Raw genomic sequence first — 11470 nt, forward strand, 5'->3', positions numbered from 1 at the left:
GAAAGCTTCTGAAGCAGCTTTCTTGACCCAAATATTTTCATGCCATCTCTTTTTATGATCTCCATTACTTTCCACTGCAAACTTAGTTTTGAAGATTTTCATCTTCCTGTTCTTTTGCTATTGGCACTGTTGATCTTTCCCTTTCGTGTCCTCTTCTGAAATACTTGCTGCTTTCAGAGCTTTTCTTGAATCACGGCCACTAGTTAACCCATATATCCTTCTTGCTATCCCATGACTTTTGCATTATCCATCTATGCTTAAAATTACCAACATTCTAGCACTGAGCACCACTTTGTGGACTGTGTCACTGTTGCAATCCCTTTGGTGCCATGTTAAGACATATTTATTTGCCCAGGCCTTAAGTTAGTTTTATTGCCTTGCCTCTACTTGCTTTACAGCAGGAAAGGAGGAACTTTTTGGGATGAAGGGCCACATTACCCCAGTGAAAAGCTGTCAGAGGCCACATTTCAATAGTGGGTAAAGCCAGACCTATACATAATCATACATCACTGACACTCTCACACAGGTTAAATTCTACTTCCCGTGGAAAGACACATATGTTAAATTCTCAGTAACTGCACTCAGGTTACATCTTCCCCTTTCTCCAAAGACTTTAAAAAAACCAATCTTGTAAGAACGAAAGCTTTCCTTTTACCTGTCAAAAAAGTTCAGCGATCCCAGAAGAATGCAATGTACAGCTGAATAGCAAACCTTGCCTTACAACTATTCAAAGTCTCAAACTTCAAAATGAAATTGCATCCCAAAAATTGCATATAAACAATTGCAAAATGTATGGAGAACTTCTTGCATATTAGCAAAGTGCAAGCTCAAGTCTTCACGTAGCTAGAGTTTCTTACTTCCTACAGCAGATCTCCTTGCACAGAAAGGAGTTGCAATTTCACATCTTGCAAAGGAGGTTGTAAAGAAAGTCTCTCACCCACCTCCCAATGCAATGGTAAACTCTCCCTCTCTTTTTGGTTCCCTCTTCCCCTTTCCCCCAGCTAAACTGATTGCACATATCAGATGTTTAACATGAAACAGCTGATGGGGGAGGAAATGCAGCTCCCAGCTGAAGAAGTGATGGGTGAGAGGGGACAGAGAGGGCCAGAATAAGTCCAACTGCAGGCCAGATCTGGACTGGAGACTCCCCTCCCCTGTGCTATAGTTTCATTTTGTTATGAAGGATGTGGGATATGATGTTAATACAGTACTACTGTATTTTTATTATTGTATACCACACTGGAATTTGTCAGGATAAAGTTCAGAATTTTTGAAAAATAAAATAGGTCACCTATCATGCTGTTGGCACTAGCTTCCTAATGAATAACAAATTCCATTCTCTCAGAGTCATTGACAAAGGTTTAGAAGGATACTTTGAAAGGATGAACTAATTAGGATTAATACCTCCACAGGTATCAGCTCAGCTTCTTTCCTTGTGTCTCTTGCCTGCCACATTCAACAACTAAATTGCATTGAGATTTCCAGATATATACAGCCCCTTGAAATATACTTTTCACTTGCAGCTATACACAACCAGCTTTACAGAGTAGAAGGGCAAAGTAATGTGAACACCAGCAACTTACGCATTGCAATACGGCTTCTTCTCATAGCCCTTGTAGTTTTTCATGTTGAGAGTCATCTTGCAGACCTCGCAGTGGAAACATGCTTTATGCCAAAACTAGGAAAACATGAGAAACAAGTGTTAATGTAGAAAGTTTTATAGTGGGCTACTTCTTCCTAGCTGGAAAATGTTATTCCCAGCAGTGGCTATTGGTCTCTAGAAATTACAATCAAGCATGCTGCAAGAAGACTCTTTCTAGTATCCTGCAGCACTGTCTCCTCCAGAGCTTTCCAAACTTCAGGTAAAACACTTTTTAGATATGCATCATTTCGCAACACAGAAACACAGTTTTACTAGCAAACCAGAGGTTTAACTAACCCCTTTCCTGCCCTGGGAGCGTTGCCGACACACTAACGTGTCATGACACACAGTTTGGAAAGCTCTGGTCTGCTCCATTATGAAGGTCTGTTTAGACATATGCTTGACCAGAGAGCCTTTCAAGAGCATTTACTCAACCCAAAAACACACTGTGTTTAAAGTTTAAAGACAGGCTAGGGAAAACATTCCTTTGTATTCAGTCAATGACCTATTTGTTTTTCAACAAACAAGCATTAGCAGTTTATACAATGTGGTCAGCACTAACCAAAATTGTATTATATTGGCACATGATGAGCCTTAGGAAATATTTCCAACTCATCACCTGACTGCGAGTTCTCTCCCCACCCTCCTCCAACAGGAAGTTGCCATATGTGGCCTTAGGACAGAAATCTAATCCTGATACGCTGAGGAAGGTCTCCTTTCACAGTAACTCTGAAACCACTGTAGTAGGCTTTCCATATGGTCTTGAAAGATAGCTCATCATGCAAGATTGATGCTAAAGCAGCCTTGATTCCCAGATGCTCCTCTAAATGAAATATTTTATGTCTTATAAAAAGCAGACTAGGAGAAAAGCTCCACATTGAGAACAGGTAACACAGAATTGTCAACCAGCAACTATTCTGGTAACAAGTAGAAATACAGATTTCCAAAACATGGTGAGCTGGAGATCTCTTATAGCCAAGCAGCATGCCAGTTTGACTACAAGATTCTGGATTTTGAGAGCAAGAGCAGAGATGCCTCTACATTTTGAAAATCCATGCTAATTTCTCCCACTTTCCACTGCTTGGAAGTGCAATTACTCACCTCTGTCAAACAAGCTAAGCAAACTATCAGAAAGTCACTTGTTTTATCTTAAACACATTCTAAATTCTACAAACCATTCTGGACAGTTCTGAAAGTTATTCAGCACTAACAGCTTAGGGGAAGGGAATATGTGGACTATTGTGGGAAATAATGCACATGTTCAGGAGTGGCACATCACCTAAATGATGAAAGGGATGTAGTAATTATTTTCAAAAGTTCACATGCTCTGAGAAAATGTACGAGATCACAAGTATTTCACAATATCCTTCCAAAACATATTTTGTGAATGTTTGTGATCATGCAGAAAAGTCAATGGTTCAGAAATAAAATTATCTTAAAAAACCCAGACTGGGATATTAAGAAGAAAAAAGTTGGAACATATTTCTAAAGGTGGAAAGCACGAAGTTTGGGCAATAATGCCTCTCTATGCCCCCTTCTTAGCAGTATGAAAAATAGATATGCCTGTGGGTATGTAAAAGAAGGGGCTTCTAAGCCAACACACTATCAAAACTTCACAGGGACTCCTTTTTGGCTTTACTTTTCATCTGTGAGAGCTAAAAAAAACTTGACTTGAACAAACTTCTGTAGAAACTATCAGATACCATGCAAAGTGAATTTTATATTTTATGATGTGATTGTACCTAGTTAAGTTGCTCTGTCCAAAGGTTCTACCAGCTGACCTGTGCTTCCTTCATGTGCAAAAATTTCAGCTTTTAAAAGAAATATTATAATGAAGCAAATGCCAGAATTCTATTTAATGACCAAGATCTACAGCTAGGTTTGCTAGTCTTGTAAAACCAACATTTAGTGGTGGATGCATTATATTGAAAATACGGTATGGTGTGAATGAGAGAGTACCACACCCAATACTTAAACATGCCCACAACCTAGCATGAGATGACTCAGTATTCGAGCAAAGCAAGCCTGTCTCACTTTGATCGCCCAGGGCAATAGATTTGCACCTTCACCTATGGCTGATGGCCAATTCCTCTTGCAGAAATGAATTTCTGTATTGTGCTCAGCAGGCCCCTCTGGTTGCTAACAGGCAAAACTTGTTATTACCTCTTCCTGTTATGTAACCTCTAGCAGTTTCTAATGCACATATATGAAACCTTAAGATTTTCAGACTCGTTTATGTTTACACATATTTAAAACTGCATTAGCAATAGAGAGCAAGGGTTACTGCATTCCTGGAATGTCTGGCAAGTTTTGTACCCCAAACTGGCAGACTTTTTAGTATAAGTAAATAGTTTAAGATTTGACAAATCAGCTGTACCCATTTTTTTTGTAGTCTATTGCAACAATTCAGACTTTGGGCAATAACAAGTCTTTCATTACCAAAAGGATGCAGGGTTGCAGAGAGCCTTAAATAACTCTTCTAAACCACAGGATTTCCACCTTCAGTATGTATGCAGGCTGTCTAAAAACTGCATCTCAAGCACATAACCAAGGAGCATGCAACTCCAATACTGCCCCAAGACAAAAAGCTACTCAACCTTCAACATTAGCATTCTGTCAAGTATGTACTCATAGTTTGCAATCACGTACAAGCTTATCCCTGGGTAATAGCTATGTGGCTTAAACTTTACCTTAAACATAAAATGGAAAACTGAAACTAGTATAGTGTGGGGCCGTGCTCACACATTACTTCAGCTTAACAGAGATGCTTTAAATCCTCAACAGCTTCTGTCTGCTTATAAAGTTTTAAATTCAACCACCAGTCACACCCCAGTCACAGAGGAAGCAAATGCTTGAAGAAATACAGCCAGTCAGCATTAAAATGTTCCTCTCACCCTCACCTTTTTGAAACTTGGAAATTATACCCAAAATTAAGTCACCAAGATCACAGAATACTTGTGTGGAATACCAGTATTGTAAGTTGAAGCTACTTGAGACAATATCTGGAAAGTTGATATGACAGCGGTCTGCACACTAAGGAAAACCAGTAAACTTAAGACATATCTACATTTCAACATCACCTGCTGTTTGGATCCATATATGGTTATATGGAAGTAAACCTTAACTCTTCAGAAATGCTGTCTCCTTACATAGCTGGCAACTTTCCCCCTTTTTAAAGGGAAATTCCCTTATTCTGAATAGGATTCCTCGCAAGAAAAAGGAAAAGTTGACAGCTATGGTCTCTTTAATGGCAGCCTGACACTCATCTTATATGCAATGCAACTCCTATGACCTACTGCTTTGAAATTAGAACACACGGATGTATGCCTTGAGTTCTGATGCTGACCAAGGGAGCCAGTGTGCCAGTTTCTGCATTTGCTGAAGCACAGTGATCTAAAACAGCAGTTCTGAACTTAGTGTTCAGGCTCAATTCCACACCAGTTCTATCAGCATTTTGTGAAAGCCATGCAAATCCCCACTATGAGATAAACACTACCGAACAGTGGGCAGTGATGTATGTGGGGGGATAAAATCTCTTCTTTTGTGAAGGTGGGACAGTTTCTTTCCTCCTCTTATTTCCCCATAAACATTCTTCTCTGAAACACTGGCTCAATTATTATTATCAGCAAGCACTAGTACAACTTGCTCTGAATGAAAACTAGACCAGTGACTATTCTGCATGTCAAATTATACCCCTTCACTGCATTCAATAAAAGGGGTTTTTTGCTTTCTATTGTTCACACCAGGAAACTCAGCAGGAACCTCAGCAACACACAGTTGGATTAAGAGACACTCCTCTACCACCTCAGAAGACAAATATCTAACCAGTAGCTATAGCTTGTGGAAATATTACCGGTACAGGATGCACATAGCACAGTGCCTATAACCCAGGACTTCTGATTCCTTCTCTCCCTTTTAAAAACAAACCCTTCTTCTCAAAACATCCATGTTTAAGACTGTAGGAATTTTGCATCACCCCATCTGCATTTTGTATTAATCTAGTTTAAAAAAACAAAAACATTTTAATAGGACAGTCAGCAGGCTTATTTCTTTCAACTTATGCCTGCAGCATTCCTTGATAAAGCAGGGAGTGGATGTGATTTTTTCTTTAAACAGAGAAGAAAGGAACACAGGTGATATTAACCCTCTTCTGCATGTAACTGACTATCCTGACACACACACCCTTTAAGGTCTGATACCAGAGAACATGGCTTGGCAAAAAGCACCTGGGTTCAGAGGCTATAAGGAGGTAAGTGGTGCACTTTTGTGAGAATTCAAGTTTCCTTCATCCATATGCCCCTTTTGCTTTAAATATCCAAACCAGATTACGATTTAAATGAATCTAGTTTAAAGTGTATGAAAAGATATACTGACAGACTACTGCAAAGTGATGGTGGGATATGCCTACCACAGAGCTGTAACTACAGGGCGGGCTAGCTAGTCACATTTTTTTGCTGGGGTGAAGGCTCCAGAGGGGCACCATTGAGGCTCCCAGCCTGTGTGTGTACCAAACTGGGTCTTTGACCTGGCTGAAATAAAGCCTAGTTTTTCCCCTACCTACCACTCTGAAGAGAAAATGGATGCAGTTACACAGCTAAGTTTACTTTAGACTGGGAACAAGGAATGGAGGGAGGAAGTTGAATTTCTTGAATATGGAGTGATGTGATTGAGATATTTGCATATTTCAGACATATTTTTCTAAGTCTTACAAAATTTTGTTGGAGAAATTAAGAACTACTAATTATTCTGGTATTGACAATCATTTGCAAAACTAAATCTGATCTCTCTTCAATCTTGGAATATAGCATAAAAGATTAAAAAACTTAAACAAACACAAACAGCAGCAGCAAAAAGGAGTAAGTCTGCCCTTTAAATAAATCTATAAAACCAATTCTAAGTTTTTAAACTCTGAAACACTGCTGAACAATCCATCTGGAGGGAGGAGGCAAGGGAACAGAATCTAAATGTAAAGCAGATGATAGCTTGTTAGTCCCTTTTCATTTTGTCTGTTGAGACACCCAGCTGTGTTTGTAACTGTGGAAAATAAAAAGCACTGGAAGTTCTCTTTGTTAGGGGCTTTATCAGAAACTAGTTTGAGAACATTACAGAAAAAAAGTTGAGGTGATGTGGCACTTAACTGCTTCTTAAAATGGGGTTCATACAAGCAGCTGAGAACAGCTCAGAAATTCCTGTCTTTTAACCTTAGCAGTCAAAACTGGAATAACTGGAATACCTCCAACATCACATTCAGTTGTTCCATAGTTTTTTTTTAATGGAGAAATTGAGAAGGTGCTTTTCTCCAATATTGCCATACAACCACCTCTTCTTGGACAGAAGACTTGGTAGAAATGGTATAAGCTATAGCTTGCTTATTTCCCAATCTAATTCACCATCAAATAAGGAAAAAGGGAAACAAGGGGAAAGACAGGGGAAAGATAGACTGCAGATTTGTTTAGGTAACCTCAATGCTCACACCCATCAGCTAAAGGGGAAGACTGTAGTATTTGAGAGAGAGGGCTTGAGGAGTACTAACAGTCACTACTGATAGGGAGAAAAGCAATCTAAGAGAGTGCCAGATGAACGATCTAAGAATGCATCTCCTTTGGTGATTTGCTGTGTTGACAGCACATGCTCTTTGCCTTTTCCCATATGTGTCCCCTAAAGCCAGATTCTTTCTCAAATGGCAGACTGTTGTGATTCAAGCTATCTACTGGTATCTAAATATCCACAGTCTTATTCCATTGTTTTAGGAAATGGGAGCTGTCAAACCTACCAAGACTAGGAGTGAGACTACTTACTTGCTCTCTTGTGTACACACACTCTCTCATACACATACCTAATCTAAGGTTACCAGATTTTTTCCAATGAATTGGGGGCACTTTTCAACTTCAATGGATTTCGCATGAGGACCGATTTTGTAAATCCGGGGACCGTCCCCAGGAAACAGGGACGTCTGGTAACCTTAACTTAATCACTCCCAAACTATATCTTAACCACCACATCTGACCAAATCTCTGCATTCCTCTAGTTATTTCAAGCTTTGTCTACCACCAGCAACCCCAGAGGGGGGGTGAGGTGAATCTGCTGCCACAGATCACAGCCCTCCTTAAACATTCCCCATACTGTCTCCCTGCAAAGCTGCAATCCTTTACTACTGTGCACCCAGTGGCATAAAAGATTTGAATTTCAGCAGCCGCTAAACCCAGGTTGCTCCTCATCACACCTTGCAGGCAATGCACCACACTGTCTAATACCTTTTATATCCTCCTCAACACCTTTCAAAGTTGCCTCCTTGTCATTACTAGCACCCTCTGGGCATCCACAGAAAACCTCCAATTCACCAGCCAAGAAACTCATTCTCGGGATGGGTGGGGAGGGAAGAGAAGGGGATCTGATGCCTAAGCCAGGGGAAAATCCCTGCACTCGTTCCTTTCAGTGAACAACCTGTTATTGCCACCTTTCTGGGTTGGGTGTGTGCGTGTGAGTGAGCGTGTATTACATACATATACTGTATACACACACACCCCTTTCCTCCAGGCTCTCTGCTTATCTGCCATGCCCTTTGGCCTACACTCCAATCACCAGCCCCCCGCCCGCCAAATAGCAACTCTTCCCCCCCTTCTCCCTTTTTATTCAGCCCCTTAGTCTCCCATTCCCAACCCCTCTGACCCCCCCTCCGCTCTAGCCATTCATAAACCGCCCCCCTTCCTTTTGTGCCTTACACCCTCCTCCCGCCCCCCCCCAGACCATAGACTCTCCCCTCCCACCAATTCCTCACTTTGGGGACTGCCCACTCGACCGTCTTCCCCAAGAGACCTCTACACTCCCTGACATACACCTACAGGCTCCCCGCGACCCACCACACCCCTAGATTCCCCCCTCTTTTTTGCTGGGGTCGTTTCCCCTCTTCCGCCTCACCCACCACCCTCCCTGTTCCCCCACTGCTCCTGCTCTCCCCTTCCCCAGCTCAGCTTGAGACACGCCCCAAGAGCCTGATTTCAACCCCCCCCCCAAGCCCGCCCCACAAACGCAAGTGTGTGTGGGGGGGGGAGGAAACCCGCACCCCCAGTTCAGTTTGCCCTCAGCCCCTCCGTTGACTCGCAGCCCCGCCCGCTCAACGGTCGCCGCGCCGCCGCCGCCGCCGCCGCCGCCCTCTCCTCACCCGGCAGCAGCACCCACCTTGTCGAGGCAGTTCACCTTCTCGGTCGGGTACACGATCTTGCCGCAGCGGGCACAGCTGGGGTTCATGGCGGCCGAGGCGAGGAGGAGGAAAGCGTGTGTGTGTGTGTGTGTGGAGGGAGGGGAGAGAAATGCCTGCGCGTGTGAGGAAGGGAGGGAACCAGGAAAAAAAAAAAATAGGGGTGAGGGGAGAGAGAGAGAGAGAGAGACCCCCGAGGAAGGCGGCGGCGGCGGCGGTGGGAGTTGGCCCCGGCTGCCTGGAAAACTGCGCCCGTGGCGAGGCTTGTAACGCAGAAGCGAGCGGGAGGAGGAAGAGGGCGTGAGGGAAAGAGAAGAGAGAGAGAGAGGAAGGAAAAGAAGCCGCCTCGGCAACGGCTGGAAACGACTGAGGGGAGGGGCGCGGCCAGCCAGCCAGCCAGCCCAGTCAGTCAGTCGCTCCCTCACGCGCCTCCGCCCTCGACGCGCCCGCGCGCGCGCGCACCAGCCAACCGTGGGGGGGGGCGGGGGCGGCGAGGGAATGGCGCGCGGGGTTGCGGCGCGTGCGTGAGGGGCCTGAAGCAACGGCCAGACTAAGCGAACACAGAGAAAAAAAAGGCGGGCGGGCGGCGAGTCGCGAGAGGGAGGAATAACCCGAAAAGGAGGCTAATGTCTGTCAGAAGCTTATGTGGGGGTGGCGGCGGCGGCGGGGATGACGGTGGTGTCTCTCTCCCCCCCCCCCCATCTCCTTATGGTTCCCCACCACAGCCGAGCTCTTTGGAGAATTAAATCTTAATTCCATGTCGTCAGGAGTTTATTGAGTCGTATCTTCTTCCTCTTTCCCGCCGCCAAGTAAGCTGCGCGGGACTCATGGCTCCTGAGGAGAAATGGCCTGTAGGATGTAGCGCCTGTCAAAAGGTCGGGTCTGTGGTCGTTCCGAGCCTCCGCCGCCGCCGCCCAATGTGCGCAGTGCGGGCTTACTCCCGAGTAAAACATGCCTAGGGCGCTAGGCTGTAAAAGGTGAAATACGGCCAAACACACCCTCAGGCGGAGTCGGGCGTTTGTTTCTCTGTGGTGGCAACGTTTTTGAAATAATGGTCTGCTCTCTGCTTCCTACCACCACCACCGCGCCTCTTTCCCCTGGCGGCCTTCACGACATCGATCTCTACCTTTCTCACTTTCCTCCCCTGAAGAAGAAGGTCGGAGATGAATTTCCAGCAGGTGTTACTTTGCGGGACATGCTATACCTGTTGAAATGGCCGCCTGTCGTCTTGAGTTGCTGCTGTCTGCCCAGGGCTTTTAAAAGCAGGGGAGAGAGAAGAGAAGAGAAGAAAGGCTATGTTTGACTAGGTCATTTTATTCTGGACTTGCTCAGTAAGTTGCCCTGGGAACGCGCTGAGCAGGGGGGTACAAAATGCCAAAACGTTAAGAAGTAAGCAATAGGAAAGTCTGCACCTGTTGAATGCCTGCCTGTTGTGCAGCTTTCTGGAAACGCAAGAAATGTTGCCAGTGCAGCCTGTATTTCTCAAGGCTGGCACATGTCCTCAGCCCAGTATTCTTGAATTGACAAGACGGAAGACGCCTGTGCATGAATTGGTTTTATGTGTGTAGATCAGTGCATGCTGACCAACGCACATTATACCATGTTTATGGAAGACAATCGTACTTGGCTACGAGTGATCGCCAAAGAAGAAAGATACCTGAAGGAGCGTCTCCACTCCTATCATTCAGCCCAGACACTTGAGGTCCAGCTCCAAGCATCTTCTGGTGGTTCCCTCCCTGCAAGAAGTGAAGTTACGGGGAATCAGGCAGAGGGCCTTCTTGGTAGTGGCTCCTTTCCTGTGGAATGCCCTCCCATCAGATGTCAAGGAAATAAGTAACCATACAACCTTCAGAAGACATCCTAAGGCAGCCCTGTATAGGGAGGTTTTTAAGGCTTGATGTTTGTATTACGTTTTTAGATATGCTATAAGCCGCCCAGAGTGGCTGGGTATAAATAAGATGATGATGATGTCGATGTCGTCGTCAGTGGGCCCCTGTGTTGTCTGCTCTGACTCTCCATAGTCTGAGCCTGAGGGCTTTCACACTCCTGAAATCCTTTTAGAGCAGAGGTGAGGAGCCTATGGCCCAACATCAGGTATGGGGCTGGCAGAGATATGCTGCTTTCCCTGCTTGGTAAATATATCCCCCCCCCCCCGACACCTAGGGGCAAACTTTGATAGGTAGGTGAGCATAGCCACCTGACAATCACCCGATGTAATTTTGCATTGCAATGAATTAGTGAGGGCATACTGTATTCCTTTGTGGGCAAGCACCCTGGGAGACAGGGTGGGTAGAAGGGGCTAGGCACCACCCCAACATTGGCCAGAGGGGTGAGTTCCATTGTGGGAAAACCAGTTGTAAGTAAGTTAATAAAGAAAAGGGAGAGTTGCAGCCCACCTTCTACCACCCAGACTGCCCCTTCTTATTTGTGGGATCATAGTTTTGCTGGGGAAGGAGGAACCACAGAGCAAGAAAAGCGGGCAGGACAAGCCCAGAAAAGTGAACCTCTAGTTCTACAATTCTTTAATATTAAACGAATCATGTCTTTTCAATACAGTTGGGATGTCTTTTGCAATTTATTTTTAATTTAGTGTTGAACTTCCTGTCTGTCACCAGTGTTCCAATATATGG

General features: G+C 44.6%; 1 protein-coding gene across 1 annotated transcript in view; it reads right to left on the reverse strand.

The window, feature by feature from the left end:
- The window catches only part of LASP1 (LIM and SH3 protein 1), a 47584-nt gene extending 38365 nt beyond the window's left edge, over window positions 1-9219 (reverse strand). The window contains exons 1-2 of the mRNA XM_081838232.1: window positions 8822-9219; window positions 1584-1678 (exon numbers count right to left, since the gene is read on the reverse strand). Of these exons, the coding sequence (XP_081694358.1) occupies window positions 1584-1678; window positions 8822-8890 (164 nt within the window). The 5' untranslated portion in view covers window positions 8891-9219. The remainder of the gene's footprint in view (window positions 1-1583; window positions 1679-8821) is intronic.
- Window positions 9220-11470: the final 2251 nt, after the last annotated feature.

The sequence above is a fragment of the Podarcis erhardii genome (assembly GCF_964252035.2).
Source record: "Podarcis erhardii genome assembly, chromosome: 13".
NCBI classification, from domain to species: Eukaryota; Metazoa; Chordata; class Lepidosauria; order Squamata; family Lacertidae; genus Podarcis; species Podarcis erhardii.